The sequence below is a fragment of the Oryx dammah genome, unplaced genomic scaffold (genome assembly GCF_014754425.2).
Source record: "Oryx dammah isolate SB20612 unplaced genomic scaffold, SCBI_Odam_1.1 HiC_scaffold_2, whole genome shotgun sequence".
Lineage (NCBI taxonomy): Eukaryota > Metazoa > Chordata > Mammalia > Artiodactyla > Bovidae > Oryx > Oryx dammah.
Window position 1 is genome coordinate 175,253,131 of NW_024070186.1, and position 20,689 is coordinate 175,273,819.

Sequence of the window (20,689 nt, forward strand, 5' to 3'; positions counted from 1 at the left end):
TAATAAAAGCAGCCAACATATTTCATGAATTATTTCATCTAATACTAACACTGACAACCACAAAGAGAAACCATAGGAGAGAGGTGTCACCATTAGCACTCCCATTTCATAGATAAGGAAACTGAAGTGTAGGAAAAGGATGTCCAAAAAGGTCAGAGAAAGGATAAGAGGCAGGCCCTGACCCTTAAGCCCAAATCTCTTTGCCTCCAAGCACAGGCTTTCTTAAAATGTGTTTGTCTTTTCAGTTTAGTTCAGTTCAGTTCAGTCGCTCAGTCATGTCCGACTCTTTGTGACCCCATGAATTGCAGCATACCAGGCCTCCCTGTTCATCACCAACTCCTGAAGTTCACTCAGACTCACATCCATCGAGTCAGTGATGCCATCCAGCTATCTCATCCTCTGTTGTCCCCTTCTCCTCCTGCCCCTAATCCCTCCCAGCATCAGAGTCTTTTCCAATGAGTCAACTCTTCCCATGAGATGGCCAAAGTACTGAAGTTTCAGCTTTAGCATCATTTCTTCCAAAGAAATCCCAGGGTTGATCTCCTTCAGAATGGACTGGTTGGATCTCCTTGCAGTTTTATTGGAGGATAATTACCTTACAATGTTGTGGTGGTTTCTGCCATACTTCAACGTGAATCAGTCACAATTAGATCATATATTATATATATATATATATATCCCTTCCATCTTGAACCTTACTCCCCCTGCCCCTAACCAAGCACAGGTTTAACTACTAGGTGATGCTGCCACCTGGCTCTCACTTTAATGAGAACACTGGGGACATAAGACCGGGAAAGGGGAGCCGGTTATCCACGGAGAACTTGTGAAAGTGCTCCATTTGGCTTTATTTGTTCATTCAAACCACAAGGCAGGCCCACAATAATTGGGAATTACATTATATAGCTTGTTTTTCTAACTGGCTTTCTCTCTATGAGGGCTTATGATTGCTTTCTGCCCTGTTACACGTGAGAATCTCCTCCCCCTTTTGAATCATTCCATTCCTGCCAAGTTCTCCACCCCAGCTGTAATCAGGAACCAAGTTCTGTTGTATAAACACAGAGAGAACTGAACTTCTAATCAGAAAAGAACTGAACTTGCAAAGTCCCCATCCAAGACGTAACCCAAGCGTTTCCTAGACAGTACCAGGTAAGGGACCGCTTCTTTGGGTGTATGTGTCTGTGTGTGTTTGTCTGCCACGAGGCAGTAAAGTATATATAGAGCCATGAACATGAAATCTAAAGCCCCAATTTCAAATTCTAGCAATGCCACTTACAGACCTGGGGCAAGTCTCTTCTCTGACACTTCATTTCCTTTGTTGCAAAGTGAAGATGGTGAAACTGAGAGAAGGGGATCAGAGGGAATACATGGTATGCCCAGCACCATGACTGGTATACAGATGATTGATTTAATGTTAGATATTTGAATGTGCTAGGCTGTGGGAGGAGGGTGCCAAGAGGAGTAAAAAAGACCTAGAAGTTAAAACATTGAGAAAAAAACTCCATTATGTGAAAGTTTGTTCAAATCACTTAAGGTGAATGCCTTTTATTAACAACATATTTTTAAAATATCTAACATGGTAGGGATTGGCTTCAGTATTTTCTGGGAGTTAGAAGACACCTCAACACTTATTAAGCCCTTATTCTGTATCAGACATAGCACTGGGAAATTGACTATATCGATTATCTCACTAATCCTTATGAAAGCATAGTATTTTTACTCAGTGTACACAGTGAGTATTATTACTATGCCCTCCAAGTCTGGAGACATAAATGATGGCCAAGATCATTCACCTGGTACCAAATGGAGCCAAACCTGGCTCTGTAATCCTCTATAATGCACTAAAAATGTTGCCTCATAAAATGAATAGCTTTTTTGGTCCAAACGCTTGTAAAATCAAAGTTCTGTTGTAAGAACTCATCAAGGCACTCTGAACAAGTCATATGAGGTTAAGTTTCATTTTAACTGAATTAACTCTTTAAAGACCTCATTTTAACTGAATCACCTCTTTTAAGATTCTGTCTTAAATATAGTCACATGTTGAGGCACTGAGTGTTAGGACTTGAACACATAAATTTTGAGGGGGCACAATTCAGTCCATATTAAAGAGTTAATTTCCTCATTATTTCTCTTTCTCTTGTCTTGGTTTTAGCCACTTATTAAGGGGTTGTATGGATTGTCCTTGAGTATTTTAAGGACAATCCTGTGGCCATGTAAACACCTGTGTATAAAATTAGCAACTGAGTCTGGTGTTCTTGCTCCGGTGGGTTCATGCGTGAGAAAAGAGGTACGTGTTGGAAAAAAATGGAAGGAGGAGCAGGATTTGAGAATGATCTCTGCTACTAAATTTGCCTCGCAACTTTGCGGAAATCCCTATCCGTCTTGGAATCTGGCCCTGTGGCAAAAATTTTAAGCTTAGTTCAGTTCAGTTCATTTCAGTCGCTCAGTTGTGTCCGACTCTTTGTGACGCCATGGACCCATGGAATTCTCCAGGCCAGAATACCGGAATGGGTAGCCTTTCCTTCTTCAGGGGATTGTCCCAATTCAGGGATCGAACCCAGGTCCCCTGCATTGCAGGCAGATTCACAGGCAGATTAGGGCTTTCCTGCTATCTCAGTTTGTAAGGAATCTGCCTGCAATGCAGGAGACCTTGGTTAGATTTCTGGATTAGGAAGATCCCTTGGAGAATGAATTGGCAACCCACTCCAGTATTCTGGCCTGGAGAATCACATGGACAGAGGAGCCTGCTGGGCTACAGCCCATGGGGTCACAAGAGTCGGACATGACTGAGCGACTAAACCACTACCATTGATTTATATTTTATTGATACAATGAAACTTTAAAATAAATGTAAATGAGATAATAGCTTTGAGGCAAACTCTTTTCTATTTTAGAAAAATCTATTTAAAATAATCTTTCCAGATATTTGATAACTTAAAATTCTAAAGTTGGGCTAATTTAAGTTAAATGATAAAAGTTTATTGAGTAACTAGATAATTTCATTAATGAGATGTTGAGATATAAATTACTAAAGAGAAAAACTAAAATATTTAGGAAGATTAATGAAAATGCTTGATGTCACCCCAAGATGTTTTCTATAAGAAAGCAAATGCTTTTTAGAAATTATCACTACTGTTTATGCTCACCAATCTATAGAATTCCAATGTAAAAAACAGTTCATAATTACTTACTTCTTATCTTTTACTAAAAATTAAGGTTTTAAGAGTTGAAATTTCTAATTTACATATGTAGTTAAAGCTATTAGAAATAATACAGTAACATTTTAGTATAGTATACAGTAGGAAATAAAATGTGTGTTTTCAGTAAAGACAGTGTGAGGAATAAAATTGCAATTTTATTGAGAAAAAAGAAGGAATGAGCTTGTTGATTTTATTTGTATAAAAAATGAGACTAGATACAGAAAGTGATGAGAGACTGTGAAAAGGAATTCTGAGGAGGAAAAAGTTTTATGCATAGTCAAGGTTCACTAAATTTAGATTGAAGTTAAATAAATGGATTTGCCTAAGTAAGCTAATAAGAAACTGGAATTTGATTTCTCTTTTACTTTGGTTAAGTAAATAAGCATTGTTTCAGTGACCTATGATCCTGTTGTGTTTTAAATCTTTGTTGACGTTTCTAACAAACATCTCAAATATCAAAATCTAACTAAAGCTCTTTAGCCTCCTGCTGACTCTGGGATGCTTTGAAGAAAAACCTCTGAGACATCTCAGAGAGGAATGTTAAACTAAGTTTATTTGGCATTCAAAAGATTTGGCAAGTGATTGAAAGTGAACTTTACCTTGCTTCCTTTAATTAACAATAGTCTTCTGATGTTCAGTCTATCTATCCTTTGTTGCAAAACTTTAACCTGTTTCCTCTTCTCACTTCCTTGGAGCAGTTCTCTCAGAGTCACTTGAGATGCTGTCATTGAAGTCCTAAAAATTCCCACTGAATAAAACATAACTCTCAACTTTTAGTTTGTGACTATTTTTTAAGTCAATACTCTTCTCTGCAGACAGTAGCAGGGTTCTGAAGGCAGCACCAAAATTAATTGGGGCTAGGTTATTACAAGTGGAATATGGAATCATGTTTTATTGATTTCTTTCATGGATCTATCATCAAACAATATTATCTTGTTGCTGTAACTGAGGGGGAGAGGGCTTAATTATTTGCAGGGATAAACTGCTTAAACCTCAAAACTATTTGTGAAGTGGCTTTCTGCTTATAGTCAGAAGTTCTTGCTTAAACCAATTTCCACCATCAAACTTCAAAAAGCATCCTAGTAAATGAGCATTCTATCCCCATGTCAGAAGCATTTGTTGGAACTGGAGTGGCAAAAAAATTTTATTTCATAGGTCAAATGATGGATTGGTAATAGGTACCTGAATGCTGTCCTGGGGAAGACCTTGAGGCCAGATCCCTGTTTAGTAGGGAGAATGCTGTGATATTAGCCTCCTCTGTTTGAGTGTGGTGGTGCATATTTGTCAATATTCTTATAATATCAAGTGACAGAAACACAATCTCAGACAGGAAAAATTGTTGGTCCATAGAATTCTGGACAGGATATTAACAAGAGAAGGGTAGAGATGCAGACATGCCTCAGGAGCAATAGTTATGAACCAGAGACTTGCATGCCTCCAAGATTCTCTCTACCCCTTATTTTCATGTCCCTGAAATTTTTCAAGTTCTCCTCTCTTATGCTGAGCAGTTATCTCCACATTACAGGAATTATAGCCACTGACAATTTCCGAAGTGTGTATTTTCACGGCTTCCACTAAGGCTTTGGTAACACACACACACACACACACACACATACTTTTGGAGAGGGATAATGATTAGCCCAGTTTGTATTTAAATATATATATATATATCATGGGAAATGATCGACCAATCAAATTTGAATGTGGTGGGATCATCTAAAACTATGACAGTTTTCATGAGAACCACATATTTGGGCTCAGTAGAAAGAGATTTTTCCCTAGCAAGGATAGCATGACATACAGGACTTTGAAAATACTGTTTCTACCAAAAAAGGGTGGTCACATGGCCTCCATTCCTGGGGTTTAAAAGAGAAGGAGAAGACCCTCAAGAATATGTGCCTATCTCATCTAGTAGCTATAACCCCTGCTCATACCTTGTGATTCTTCATTTGGGAAGACAAATTCCCAGCTAAGTCAGTTTAGCTATGCCTTCACATTTCAGTGAGCTGTTAGTTGTGCCTTCCAAATTCCAGTGAACTGAAACAAAGCTATTACTCTAGTAATTAGCCAGCAATGTGCCTTCATTTTGTGGAATGAATCTCTGCTCCAATGACCAACATATTAACCATCTCTTCTCAAGGCAGGTAGTGACCTGAGAATTCTGTGTCTGTTTCCTGAGGACTGTTCCACTATGCAAAGGCTGTTGAAGTTTCGAGTCCTGAGGGGCATCCACGTGTCCTGCCCTGGCTTCCACCATGCCCCTCAGCACCTGCGCTGCCAATCTTTATCAGGAGCTGGAACCCTAAGATGGAATGAACACGACAGACCTGAGGAATTTAACTTTGCAAGTGATGTACTGGACCACTGGACTCAAATGGAGAAGGTAAGGAGGCCTCTGTGTTGGATGTGAGAACAGGATTCACCTCCTTCTCCTAATAGGAAGAGGGGCACAGAACTAAAAGGGCTTCTGACTAAGTTTACAATTTTCATGGGAAAAGCTTATGTTTGGGGGTTCAATTCTCAGCCTGGACACTTCCTCTATTCTCTAAGCCCCAGTGGCTTTATCTGTGAAATGAGGATAATCTCATTTAAGAAACAAGATAGCAGGTGAAAGTATCTGGTACTCAGTCAGGTAATCATGACCAAATGTCGAGTTCTAATCACAGGTCAGCAAGTTGGTGTTGGTCTGAATTCTCATCTTCAACTAATGAGACTGTGAGTCTAACTTGAATTCATCTCATAAAGCATGGGCTTGACTTTAGGTTACACCCAGAGGGAGAGTGTAACCTTGATTGTGCACATGACCATCTGACACATGTAACTAAATCAAGTTGTCTATCTTCCTATGAGGATGGCAGGTACAGCTGGAGTCCTCCCTATCAACTACCTACTTCAACGTGGCTTTAGGGTATATCCAGAGAAACCCATCCCAGTGGTCTCTGCAAAAAATGCACATTCTTGGTTTCTCTTTTCCCAAGAGAGGCACAGTGGTGACACTAGGAGTTGGGTAGACAATGGGGGGTGTTTCAGCTACAAAGTTCCAGCTGGCATTTTCCACATTGTGAAAGCCCACTCAACACTGTATTTGTTCAGAAGAATTCACAGGATATGGAGTTAAAGAGTTGATGTATTTTTAATTTACCGTGAGCATACATTCATACTGAAAGGTTAAGGCTGCAAAGGTTAAGGCTACTGTGAGTGATGCTGGGACTCGTGATCTCTGGAGGAGAGGATTTCGATCCAGGGCTGGAGATGAGGCTTGATCACTCAGAACTTTCTGTGCAGCAACATATTATTAAAGTGTAAAAGAGATAGAGAAAGCTTCTGGCATCGACATCAGAAGGGGTCAGAAAAGATAACACCTTGCTAGTTTTTAGCAAGGCATTATATACCTGTTAGCAAGCTGCTAACCTGATAGAAGAAATGCCTCAAGACTGAGAGTTATGGTTACTGAGAGACTTACTGAGAGAGATAAGGCCCCTCTCTCACAACATGCATCTTGAGATAGAATGGCAAAAGGGGAGTCATCTCCAGGCATAAAACAATTGACATGAATCTTGAAGAAAGGCAGATTTCCAAGAAAATACATAGTTTCATTAATGTCGCTTAAGAAAACCATTTCCATAAGAAAAATGCATTGGTTTGCTGAGCCATTAGCAGCTCAAGGTTACCTTCAGATAGAGCCAAGTGTGCTCATGGCAACACAGGATTAGAAGAGAAAAAAAGTCTGCAACTTGCAGTCTATTTCCTCCTGTTGCTTGGGGAGCTCTGGCCTTCCCACCTGACTGTTAAAACTCTCAATATGTTAGTATTCAGAACTTATATGCCTTTTATGAGGACTTTTATCCTACCTCCATCTTTTTCCTTTTTCTGAATTTCCAAAAAAACTCCAAGGAAAATAGAGCCCTCACTTTTGGAAAGCCCTTTTGTTTATGTGCTATGCCAAGCACTTTGTGCTTATTATTCTGATAAAATGGACACTTTAATCATCCCTATTTTTGAGATGAGGAAACTGAGGTTACAATTGTTCAAAAACCTACAGAATTTGCTTATCTAATAAGTGGAGGATCAGGATTTGGGTTCAGACTGTCTGAATCTATAAGCCACTCTTTAACCTGGTCTCATGAGATGATGATGTCAAAACATCTCTGCTTTCAGACTACAAACTGACTTTCATCACTGCCCAGATCAAAAATCTGGTTAAGATCTTTTGAATCACAAGATGGGCTGGAAATGTCATAGTTTTTATTCTGCATTTATCTTCACAAATTCCTTGTTAGTTCACACATCAACCCATGGAGATTATCACCATGTAAATATTTGCCCAGAGAACGCCCCATCTTTGCTGGGTTTTATATTGTCAACTCGGAGAAGGCAATGGCACCCCACTCCAGTACTCTTGCCTGGAAAATCCCATGGATGGAGGAGCCTGGTAGGCTGCAGTCCATGGGGTTGAGAAGAGTCGGACACGACTGAGCGACTTCACTTTCACTTTTCACTTTCATGCATTGGAGAAGGAAATGGCAACCCACTCCAGTGTTCTTGCCTGGAGAATCCCAGGGACGGGGGAGCCTGGTGGCCTGCCGTTTATGGGGTTGCACAGAGTCGGACACGACTGAAGTGACTTAGCAGCAGCAGCATATTGTCAACTAAAAAAATACACACAACCTAAAAGTTGGGAGTTAGATTTTATTTCGTGGGAAGGTGACCCTGAAAGAGCTGGCTTCAAGGAGGCAGGGGAGGAGCCAGGCTATATACAAGTTTGCATATGTCTGAATAATTTGCATAAGTTTGAATATGAAAAACACTGTTAATTAAGAAAAAACTAAATCTCTCACATGAAGAGATTTAGCAATCTTCTATGTGTCCAGGCTTGCTGGAATCATTTCTTTTATATGCATCTAGCTCTCTGGGGCCAATCCTATTTTCTTTATTGTTAACATACAAATTTCTTGTTTACCACAAGAGATGGTGAACGTGACAGATGGCTGTCTCTCACATCCCCCAGCTCCTCTGCGCTTACCAGGAAGGAAGTATCTGACAGCTTCCAAATAGATGGCTTTGTTTCACTGGGGCTCCTAAATTTGCATTTGGAAAAGGCTTGTTTACTAGAAGACCACAGAGAAGAAAATAATTCATTTTACAATCCCTCCCTGTGGTCAGAAGTTAAACCTTATTGGGAGACATTTCATGACCATTGTTTCTTGTTGTCCCATGGTGCTTGGAGGCTCATCTCAGATCAGGTGAAAGTTCTTTATCGATATGTCACTCCAGGTGTTAATTTCCAGACTAGGCCCATTGATAGATAATAAATGGATCTGGATCGTCTATCTTCTAACCTAACAGGAGATATTTCCCTTGTTGCTTCTTCTTATACCTAGACTCATACTATTACAATTATTTTCAGTTATAAATGTGGTCTATTTCTTCAAGATATTTATCTGTCTTTAATTTGGCCAGGGGCCTGGTTATACATCATGTAACACAAGAGACAACAATCTTTATAAAATAAACAAATTACAAGCAATACAGCTAATAATGTTAGTTACCAGTAGAGACTTAAACCATAAGCTTCCAGAACTGAAAGGTTGCTGTTAAGCCATAAAAGACACTGGGATTCTTGGCCTCCAAAGGAGAGGAATTCAATCCAGGGCCAGTGATGAGGCTTGATCACTCAGAGCTTTTGTGTAATAAAGTTTTATTAATGTATAAAAGAGATAGAGAAAGCTTCTGACATAGACATCAGAAGGGGGCAGAAAGGGTGCCCCCCTGCTAGTCTTTAGCCGGATGTTATACAGCTACTAGCAGTCTGCTAATTAGAGAAAGGAAATGTCTAAGAACTCAAAGACTGGCACCAGGCCCCTCACCCACAACATGCTTTTTGACCTAACATTGGCACAAGGTGAGTTGTCCCACGCCATAAAACGATTGACATGAATCTTGAAGAAAAGCAGGTTTCTAAGCAAAGACATAGTCTCATGAACATAGTTTAAGAGATTATTTGCATGAGTAAAACATACACATTTGTTTGAGTCTTAGGTGGAACCAACTTGAAGAAAGACGGAGTCTAGGGTAAACACATAGTTCATTAACATAGCTTAAGAAAAACTTATCCATAAGAAAAATGCATTGGTTAGCCACAGGTTTGAGAAACCTTAGGTTAACTTTGAGAAAAGTTAAGTTCAGGTGGAACCAGGTGTCATCATGGCAACACAGAATTTTAAAAGAAACCTCCTTCTAAATTTGTAGAGAGAAGGGAAAAAAATCTGACACTTGTAGTTTGTTTCCTCCTGCCGCTTAAGAGAGAGATTAAAAAATATTTGACACTTGCAGCCTATTTCTTCCATTTGGGGCCTCTAGACTTCCTGCCTGTTACCCTTTCAGAACCAAATTGTCTTCCTAAAAGATCACCAAATCTAAGAAGTGGATCATCTAAGGCAGCAATCTGATTTTTCATATGAGTCATTAAATGCATAACATTAGAGGACTGTGGTATATAAACACAACATTTAGTTTGAATTATAGCACAGTTGCCCCCTTGAGATGCTGTAAGGATATCAAGGGCCATATGATATTGCAATTCAGCTTTTCACATCATAAAGACCTCAGAATTAGCCTTGTTGCTATCATTTAAGGCCTTTTGAGTGAATTTTGTCAAGGCTTTAATGTGAGAAATAATATTTTCCAATCTTATTGAAGGCCCAAAAATATCTGCTAAGTTATCATATCAGTGAAGTACATATCTCTTGGTCCATCAGGTTCATATTGATGGTAAATTTGCTGGAGTCACATCTAAGTTTGTTTGTACAAAACTAGCCTTGAGCCCAAGGGAATCCTAAAGTTCACCTTCCTAGCCATCTCAGCAGAAGCCAAGGCCATAGACTGGACCCACAAAGCCATTGAGTCCCATTAGGTGCCAGCCAGTATATTTCTGGTCTCTGACCCAATCTATTCCATACTAAGTTAAGTTTCAGAAACAAGTTTAGAATGCCTTGTCAATACTTTGGTTAAACACTTGTAATAATATGTCTCTTTTAAGTAATACAGGATCTCATTGGTCTCCGTGTAAGGGAGACAATGATGTTTGCCAAAAGAAGTGGCTCTGATGCTGAGGAGAACCAATGGAAGAGCCTTAGGCCAAGGAAGAAGCACCTGTTATTTTAGCCAAATGAGTTTGAATTGTTCCATTTGTTTTTTCCACTAACCCAGAAGACTAGGGGTGATAAGCACAATGGAATTCTGCATAATCAGCCAAATTTCCTTAACAATTTGTCCAGCAAAACTGGTCCTTCTGTCACTATGCAGTTTAAAAGGGATTATCCAGAAGAGAATCACTCATTCTAAAATCACTGTTTCTAAATTTCACTACTGATTGTGCCATGGCCCTTCTGCATGGTTAAAGATTTGAGTACAGCATAATTAGGAAACTTCAGTTCAGTGCAGTTGCTCGGTCGTGTCTGACTCTTTGCGACCCCAAGAATCGCACCACGCCAGGCCTGCCTGTCCATCACCAACTCCCGGAGTTCACTCAGGTCCATCAAGTCCGTGATGCCATCCAGCCATCTCTTCCTCAGTCGTCCCCTTCTCCTCCTGCCCCCAATCCCTCCCAGCATCAGAGTCTTTTCCAATGAGTCAACTCTTTGCATGAGGTGGCCAAAGTACTGGAGCTTCAGCTTTAGCATCACTCCTCCCAAAGAAATCCCAGGGCTGATCTCCTTCAGAATGGACTGGCTGGATCTCCTTGCAGTCCAAGGGACTCTCAAGAGTCTTCTCCAACACCACTGGGTATTTCTGTAACATATAATACTTTAGTATAATCACTAGAATTATGGCTGATAACATTATATCAGGACATATCAGATGTAAGGGATTCCATAAAATTTTTGGAAAGTTCAAAAAGTTTAAAAGTTTAAAAGATTAAAGTTCATTTTTAATCACTTGACAATGTTTTTCAATCAAAAATACCAAATAAGCTAGCTTAACATTCATCTCTGAGGTTCCTCAGAGAAATTTCTTTGAAGAATCCATCCCAGAGTCAGCTAGAGGCTAAAAAGCATAGTTATATCTTGATTTGGGGAAATTTGTTAGAAATATAAAAAATATTTTAAAACACAGGATCACAGATCACTGAAACAATACCTATTCATTTAACGAAGGTCACAAAGAAAATAAATATAGAACATTTAGGGGCACAGAAACTCACACAACCTGTTATCAAAAGGAACATTTATAACAGGAATAAAATTTCCAGTCTTGCATTAGCTCACTTAACAAGACAATTTACTTTTGTCAGGGGAATGGGTAATTTCCTCAGTTCTGTCTTGTCACAACAAAAATTTGAAATGACAGACGTTAAATTCCTCGGCGCATCACAGCTCTCAGCTCTCAGACAGACCATGCTTTACCTCTTGGTTCTCAGACAGACACTATTATAGTTCTCGGACAGATCAGTGTTACAGCTCCATGTAACAGCTCAGTTTTATTTAGAAAATAAAAGGAAAATACATCCTCGAGGCATGAGGGCATGCTGACCCAAAAGACGTGAAGAGGAGAGAGAGAGGGAGGGAGGGAGGAATGGAGGGGGGGAGAAAAAGAGATACAGAGCCCACATGAACAAGGGAGAAAGAACTCCAGCTCTTTGGCTCCTCTTTTTATATGTTTTTTCCTCCCCCTTGGCCTGATCTATGTAAACTGAGCTAGCAGAAGTGCTATTTGTTCTACCTGAGGTCCTCACTCTGGTCCTTGGACCTTCCTTTGTTCTATTTTCACGGGCTTTTCCCTTCCTTGTCTTTTAGCCACCACCATTCTGGACTCCTTTTTCCTATTCTAACTACCTAACGTTCCCCCTTCAAGAGATGGGAGGCCCAATTCTTTGGGAATAGGGGCTTTGAGGTCTTTCTGGCTACTTCTTACTGAACTGGTACAGCGAGGGGCATTGGGCCTCCCCCTCTTGCTAGTCTCAGGCTGCAGAGTCCTTATAGTGGTGTCCATCTACGGATGAGTGTTAGTTTCTATGGTCACTTGTAGTTTTATATATCCTTGCTTGAACTGGCACTGCATGTTGTAGTTTGTTGACCTGGGCAGAGACAAAACAGGTTAGACAATTGATAATATATGGAGCAATCATAAGCAGCATCAATATGGCATAACAAGGACAAGTAAGGGCGTTAGCCAACTCCAAATTCCCTTTGCCAGGATGGCTCAAGTCCCTCCTTGTTCGGGGATCAGAAGATCTATCTCCTGTCTGTTTTGGAGTACAACCCCTGCCAAGCTGTGTTGGCTCTTTAGAGTTATCCTGAGAAATATTCACAGAAACTAGATTTTGGGGGTGCTCATTGGAATGGCACTCATTTGTTGTTCTGAATAGGCATCTGAGATCTCCCAGGGCTCATAGGTGTATTGAGTGTCTTCCTCTGTTTTCTTCCACAGCTTGACTCATGAGTAGTGAATCCAGGGATCATGTCCTGGTACCTTAACTGGTGTGAGGGTAGAAAGTATTAACAGGGTAGAGGCCCTCCCACATGGGCTGGAGTTGAGCCTTTGGGGACCCATCTTTCCAGACTTTAATTAGGGCTTGAGTCCCTGGAGCATATAGTGGTGACCCCTTAGAATCTTTTGGGTACTGGTTCACACCCCACAAGCGTATATCCTGTTGGAATTGCCCAATGGCCATGGTATGAAACTGGAGGGTATGAGCCTCTGGATCTAGGAAGAGGTCATTGACATAAACAAAAGGTCTCCCATATAGCATCTCATAAGGACTAAGACCAACCTGTTCTTTAGGGGCAATACAGGTGCAGAGGAGAGCTATTGGTAAAGCCTCCTTCCATCCCAGGGAGGTCTCCTGGGTTATCTGTTTTATCCCTGATTTTAAGAATTGGGTGGCTCTTTCTACTTTTCCTGAAGACTGAGGCCTCCAGGCAGAATGGAGATAATAAGTAATACCCAATGCTTTAGAGACCCCTAAGGTGCTTTTGAACTGTGGTGTTGGAGAAGACTCTTGAGAGTCCCTTGGACTGCAAGGAGATCCAACCAGTCCATTCTGAAAGAGATCAGCCCTGGGTCTTCATTGGAAGGACTGATGCTGAAGCTGAAACTCCAATACTTTGCCCACTTCATGCAAAGAGTCGACTCATTGGAAAAGACCCTGATGCTGGGAGGGATTGGGGGCAGGAGGAGAAGGGGATGACGGAGGATGAGATGGCTGGATGGCATCACCGACTCTATGGACATGAGTTTGAGTGAACTCCAGGAGTTGGGGATGGACAGGGAGGCCTGGCGTGCTGTGATTCATGGGGTCACAGAGTCAGACAAGACTGAGCGACTGAACTGAACTGAACTGAACTGGGTGACCTTAGAAGTAAATAATGTCCCATCGTCACTTTGTAATGACCTGAGCAGACCAAATCTCGGAATGATTTCATAGAGCAGTTTTTTTTTTTGTTTGTTTTTTTAACCACCTCCACAGCCTTCTTGGTCTGGGTGGGAAAGCCTTCAATCCATCCTGTGAATGTATCTATCATGACTAATAGGTATTTATACCCTTGAGAAACTGGCATCTGGGTGAAGTCCATATGCCAGTCCTTTCCTGGGTAAGTCCCACATCATTGGACAGGCTGGGCCAGCTGGGGTCTTTGAGCTCTTTGGGGGTTGTTTAAATGGCAAGTGGGACAAGAGGTGACCACTTGCCTTATAGTCGTTTGGAGGCCTATTCCTCTGAAGGACCTCTCTAATAATCTCTGGAGGGCCTTTTCCCCTAAATGAGTGGTGGCATGTAAGAAGTTAACCAACTTCCACTGGAGGTTCACAGGCAGAAAAAGGAGTCCCTCCTTTTGGAACCACCCCATATGATCTTCTTGAAAGCCCTCATTCTTAGCTTTAAGAGTCTCACCTTCAGTATATGAAGGAGTTTCTGGCAAATTAGTCTGTAGAACTAAGGTGGCAATCCCTATTAGGTCATTGTTCTGTAATGCTGCTCTCCTAGCTGCCTGATCAGCTGCTTGGTTCCCTCGTGCCACTTCTGTGCTCCCTTTTTGGTGTCCTTAACAGTGGGAGACTGAAACCTCAGCAGGCAGATGGACTGCCTCCAAGAGTCTAAGGATTTGATCACCATATTTCACTGGGGACCCTTGGGTGGTCAAATGGCCCTTTTCTTTCCAAATAGCAGCATGTGCATGTAGCAGCATGTGCAAATAGCACCAGAAAGGCAGACTTGGAGTCAGTGTAAATGGCTACTCTCTTTCCTTTTCCCAGCTCTAAAGCTTGAGTCAGGGCTATGAGCTCAGCTAATTGGGCTGAAGTACCTGGTGGCAAAGGCTTAGCCTCTGTGGTCTCAAAATTGGAGACTACTGCATATTCAGCTCTTCTTTTTCCATCCAAGACAAAGCTGCTTTCATCAGTGTACCAGATTTCCTCAGGATTGGTCAGAGGATCTTTCAACAATCCTTTTCGGAGTTTTGTCCAGTGGTCCAAGGTTTCTAGGCAAGAATGAAAGGGGAGAGAGCCCTCAAGGGTAGGCAGGAGGGTGACTGGTTTAAGAACCTCACAAGCGGATATAGTGAGGCCTGGATTTTTCCATCAGCACTACTTGATACCTGAGGATTCTTTGATCAGACATCCATAAATGGCCTCTCCCATTTAGGAGTTGTTTCACTTGGTGGCTGGTAAAAAATTAGTTTGCACCCAAAAGAGAGTTTTAAAGCATCTTCTATCAGGATTCTAATAGCTGCAAGATTTCAAAGGCAGGGAGGCCCGCCTCGGGTGGTTGAGCTGAGTCTCTTGGATAAGTGAGCTACAGCCTGGGGCTCAGATCCCAAGCTTTGAGTTAACCCTCTCAAGGCTATTCCCTCTCTTTCATGGACAAAAAGTTGGAATGCTCTTTCTGGGTCTGGCAATATCAACGCAGGTGCTTGATAGCTGTGAAAAGAAGAGAAGTAAACAGCAAAGGAGAAAAGGAAAGATATAAGCATCTGAATGCAGAGTTCCAAAGAATAGCCAGAAGAGATAAGAAAGACTTCTTCAGTGATCAATACAAAGAAATAGAGGAAAAGAACAGAATGGGAAAGACTAGAGATCTCTTCAAGAAAATTAGAGATACTAAGGGAACATTTCATGCAAAGATGGGCTCAATAAAGGACAGAAATGGTATGGACCTAACAGAAGCAGAAGATATTAAAAAGAGGTAGCAAGAATACACAGAAGAACTGTACAAAAAGATCTTCATGACCCGGATAATCACAATGGTATGATCACTCATCTAGAGCCAGACATCCTGGAATGTGAAGTCAAGTGGGCCTTAGAAAGCATCACTACAAACAAATCTAGAGGAGGTGATGGAATTCCAGTTGAGCTATTTCAAATCCTAAAAGATGATGCTGTGAAAGTGCTGCACTCAATATGCCAGCAAATTTGGAAAACTCAGCAGTGGCCACAGGACTGGAAAACGTCAGTTTTCATTCCAATCCCAAAGAAAGGCAATGCCAAAGAATGCTTAAACTACCGCACAATTGCACTCATCTCACATGCTAGTAAAGTAATGCTCAAAATTCTCCAAGCCAGGCTTCAGCAATACATGAACCGTGAACTTCCTGATGTTCAAGCTGGTTTTAGAAAAGGCAGAGGAACCAGAGATCAAATTGCCAACATCCGCTGGATCATGGAAAAAGCAAGAGAGTTCCAAAAAAACATCTATTTCTGCTTTATTGACTATGCCAAAGCCTTTGACTGTGTGGATCACAACGAACTGTGGAAAATTCTGAGAGAGATGGGCATACCAGACCACCTAACCTGCCTCTTGAGAAATCTGTATGCAGGTCAGGAAGCAACAGTTAGAACTGGACATGGAACAACAGACTGGTTCCAAATAGGAAAAGGAGTACATCAAGGCTGTATACTGTCACCCTGCTTATTTAACTTCTATGCCGACTACATCAAGAGAAACACTGGACTGGAAGAAACACAAGCTGGAATCAAGATTGCCGGGAGAAATATCAATAACCTCAGATATGCAGATGACACCACCCTTATGGCAGAAAGTGAAGAGGAACTAAAACGCCTCTTGATGAAAGTGAAGGAGGAGAGTGAAAAAGTTGGCTTAAAGCTCAACGTTCAGAAAACGAAGATCATGGCATCCGGTTCCATCACTTCATGGGAAATTGATGGGGAAACAGTGGAAACAGTGTCAGACTTTATTTTGGGGGGCTCCAAAATCACTGCAGATGGTGACTGCAGCCATGAAATTAAAAGACGCTTACTCCTTGGAAGAAAAGTTATGACCAACCTAGACAGCATATTCAAAAGCAGAGACATTACTTTGCCGACTAAGGTCCATCTAGTCAAGGCTATGGTTTTTCCAGTAGTCATATATGGATGTGAGAGTTGGACTATGAAGAAGGCTGAGTGCCGAAGAATTGATGCTTTTGAATTGTGGTGTTGGAGAAGACTCTTGAGAGTCCCTTGGACTGCAAGGAGATCCAACCAGTCCATTCTGAAGGAGATCAGCCCTGGGATTTCTTTGGAAGGAGTGATACTAAAGCTGAAACTCCAGTACTTTGGCCACCTCATGCGAAGAATTGACTCATTGGAAAAGAATTTGATGCTGGGAGGGATTGGGGGCAGGAGGAGAAGGGGACGACAGAGGATGAGATGGCTGGATGGCATCACTGACTCGATGGATGTGAGTCTGAGTGAACTCCTGGAGTTGGTGATGGACAGGGAAGCCTGGCGTGCTGCGATTCATGGGGTGGGAAAGAGTGGGACATGACTGAGTGTCTGAACTGAACTGAACTTAGTGTAACCTCTGCCTTCTTTTGAGTTCCCCACATGAGTGGGATTGAATCATCCTGTCGCTTTAAGCTTTCATATAAGGGCTGGGCAATTAGACCATACATTGGGTGTCCAGATTCTACAATACCCAGTTAGCCCCAGGAAAGCTCCCAATTGTTTTCGAGTCTTGGGGGAGGGCAACTGGAGGATTCCTTGTACCGGATCAGAGAACAGCTCCCCTGGACCCGTGTGTAATCTGAACTCCCAGGTAAGTGACCTTTGTCTCGACCATCTGTGCCTTAGCACGGGAGACTTTATATCACCTCTCTGCCAAAAAGCTTAGCACCTGAATTGCACATTGTTGGGTTTTTTTCTCATCTGGAGAGCAGATTAGTAGGTCATCTATATATTGAGAAGGGAACGACAGAGGATGAGCTGGTTAGATGGCATCACCGACTCAATGGACATGGATTTGGGTAGACTCTGGCAGTTGGTGATGGACAGGGAGGCCTGGCGTGCTGGGGTCACAAACAGTTGGACACAACTGACCGACTGAACTGAACTGAACTACATGTTGTACTATTTTCCCATTAGATCCCAGGTCCAGATCTAGGAGATCCCGGCTAAGGGCCAGTCCAAACAGGTGGGGGCTATCTCTGAACCCCTGAGGTAATACTGTCCAAGTTATCTGTTGGTGTCTTTCTTCTGGGGCCTCCCACTCAAAGACAAAAAGATATTGGGATCCTTTAGCCAGTGGTATGCAAAAGAATGCATCTTTGAGATCCAAGGCTGTAAACCACTTGGCACTGGGTGGGCTTTTCCCCCAAGATTACATAGGGATTGGGTACTGTGGGATGGAGGGGGACTACAGCTTCACTTATGATCCAGAGATCATGAACCATTCACCAGATTCCATCCTTTTTCTTTACTGAGAGGATTGGGGCATTGCATAGCAAATTGGTGGGCACCAATAGCTCACAAGCAAGGAATGTATTTATTAAAGGCTGTAGTCCCTCCCGAGCCTCTCTTCTGAGGGGATATTGTTTCTGGTTAGGAAACCAAGTGGGATCTTGGAGGACAATGATGACCGGTTCAGCTTGGTGGGCTTGTCCAGGAGTCCCCTGGTCCCACACCTTGGGGTTAATTTTGTCTTCCCAGAGTTTTTAGTCCCTCTCTATTGGAGAGGGTGTAATGGGTTCTTCAGTAGTAACCAGAAGCTGTAGGGCTCTAGGAGCTGAAAAGCTTCCCATCACAAGGGTGGTCCCCAATTTAGTGAGTATATCTCTTCCCAATAAGGGAGTAGGACACTTGGGGACCACCAGAAAACTGGTGGGGAAAATATTTGTCCATCCCAGCAAAAAAGAAGCGCTCGGGTGAATCTTTTAGTTGTTGTTTTTCCTGTAGCACCCAAAATGGTACAGGCTTGGGAGGAGAAGGCTCCAGAGTAGGAGATCAAGACAGAGTAGGTAGCCCCCGTGTCAACCAAGAAATTCTCGGACCTACCTGCCACATCCAGTTGCACCCTTGGCTCCAGCCCCATGATGGTTATCTGTGACAGGTGGGCTGGCTGGAGCGGGCCGCTTCAGTCCTCTTGAACCATCGTGAGGGTAGGCTTGGTGCTTGATCTTGAGGCTCTTGGATCCCGAGGGCAGAGTGCTGCCTGATGTCCCAGTTGATGGCAATTATAGCAAGCCGTTTTAGGAGGCTTGTCACAGTTTGGACACTCTTTGGCCCAATTTCCCCCTGTCTACAGATTAGGCATTTGCTCGTGCCTTGCCCTTCAAGGACTCGGGGTTTGCCATACGGCTTCCCTGGAAGATGGCCAGCATCTGGGCATGCCTTGTCTCTTTCCTTTTCTCCCTCTCCTGGGCCTTGGCCTCCTTCTCCTGTTCTCTGTTATAAAAGGTATTAGGAGTTGTCTGGGCCATCTCATCTAAATAGGAAGCAGGGTCCTGCTACTGTAGTTGTTGTAACTTTATTCTGATATCTGATGCACATTGGGACAGGAATTTGTCCTTTAAAACCACCTGTCCCTCCTAAGAGTCTAAGTCCAGACTGGTAAAATTTTGGAGGGCCTATTTTAGCCTTTCCAGAAAGGCAATGGGGTTCTCATTGGGCTCCTGAGATACTGCTGAGAAGGGGCACAGTCCCACAAGTAATAGGCTTCCTTCTATTTCCATGGGTGGACTTCCTTAGGGGTGAGTCTTTCTGAAGCTTATCCTACCCAGTACTGTTGCAACTGGAGAATCAGGCGACCCCAGGTCAGGGTGCAGATCCCCAGGCAGGCTGAGGCACGACAGCCTCCTGGAGATCGAATCTCCGGGCAGGTTGAGGTAGGTCAGCCCAGTTCCCGAGAATTGGGTCCCTGGGCAGGTCAAGGCGTGACGATCTTCTGGGACCCCTGGACTGGCCAGATCCCTGAGCAGGTTGAGGCATGACAAACTTTCAAGGACCAGATACCTAGGCAGGTCAAGGCAGATCAAGGTAGTCCATGACTGGAGTTGGGCGTCCCCAAGGTCTCCTGCGTGACCAGTGGTGGATAGGATTCAGTTCAGTTCAGTCGCTCAGACGTGTCCGACTCTGCAACCCCATGAATCGCAGCACACTAGGTCTCCCTGTCCATCACCAACTCCCGGAGTTCACTCAGACTCACGTCCATGCCATTAAGGGGTTGTAATTTTAACTCATTGCCAGTTTGTTCACCGCAGATGGGAACAGATATCATGATGTAAAGCAATCCAAGCCTGTGCCCTGAGACTGGGAACCTGGTAAAGCGGTCATAAGCCTTATCCTTTTACTGCTCTAAGGGATTGTAAATCTCTGATTTCCTCCCCTAGTTCTCCATAAGGTCAGGTTAGGGTGACTCCAATGGTAAACATTTCATTGTCATAGGCCCACTTTAGGTAATAACAGAAGCAATGACAAAGGAGTGGGTTATCTGGCCCTATTAGGGGCATTAAAGTGTTTTAATAATAGGCTGGATGGAGCAATGTTGCCTACAAGGGGGCAGGGTCCTGGTTGTAGGAGTTAGTAAGTGTCTCAAGAACAAATTGGTAAGAGACAACAGATTACATGGTCTATAAAAGTGGAGTGGAGATTTGATCCTGGGGTATGTTTGTAACCTTCAGAGAAGGGTTCTAAGGGTTTTGGCCCAAGCGGCCTGCAGGGCCAACTCCCAAAGTGGCAAATATTATCCCCAGAAACCAATTGCCTTTGAAGGGATGCCAACTGATAGACTTCTGGCAGACATTGTGTGCCTGTCGTCTGCCCTAGTGGGTTCACTGAGAGATGCTGATGTTGCACATGTTGTAGGAAACATGGAAGATGAAGGCCTGAATATCTAAAAGGATTGGCTATTCCACAGTATATCCCTCCCAAGGGCCAGCTATTTTCTGATTGTCCCCCCAGAAGACTGTAGAGGCAACACTGGGGGCCTGGACGGGGCTCAGGAAAAGAGTGTGAAACAGGAGGGAATGGGGCAGAGTACAACTTTTGAAAGAATAACACAGCACAAAGGCATGCTGTTGCTGTTGCTGTTGCTGTTGCTGTTAAGTCGCTTCAGTCGTGTCCGACTCTTTGCGACCCCATCAACGGAAGCTCACAAGGCTCCCCCATCCCCGGGATTCTCCAGGCAAGAACAATGGAGTGGGTTGCCATTTCCTTCTCCAACGCATGAAAGTGAAAAGTGAAAGAGAAGTCGCTCAGTCGTGTCCAACTCTTTGTGACCC

The 20,689-nt window shown here is 42.8% G+C and overlaps 1 protein-coding gene across 6 annotated transcripts in view; it reads left to right on the forward strand.

Moving 5' to 3' along the window:
• Positions 1-1,018: 1,018 nt before the first annotated feature.
• ACSM1 (acyl-CoA synthetase medium chain family member 1) overlaps positions 1,019-20,689 on the forward strand; it is a 55,716-nt gene continuing 36,045 nt past the window's right edge. Inside the window, exons 1-2 of one of the 6 annotated variants that reach the window (XR_005723988.1) lie at positions 1,019-1,146; positions 5,377-5,580. Coding sequence is in view for 5 of the 6 variants with exons in the window: in XM_040257404.1 (XP_040113338.1) it covers positions 5,389-5,580 (192 nt within the window). In the remaining variant the exon portion in view is untranslated. Of the gene's footprint in view, positions 1,147-5,337; positions 5,581-20,689 lie in introns of all 6 variants that reach the window. The other 5 variants (XM_040257404.1, XM_040257430.1, XM_040257414.1 and 2 more) reach the window with 5 other exon arrangements.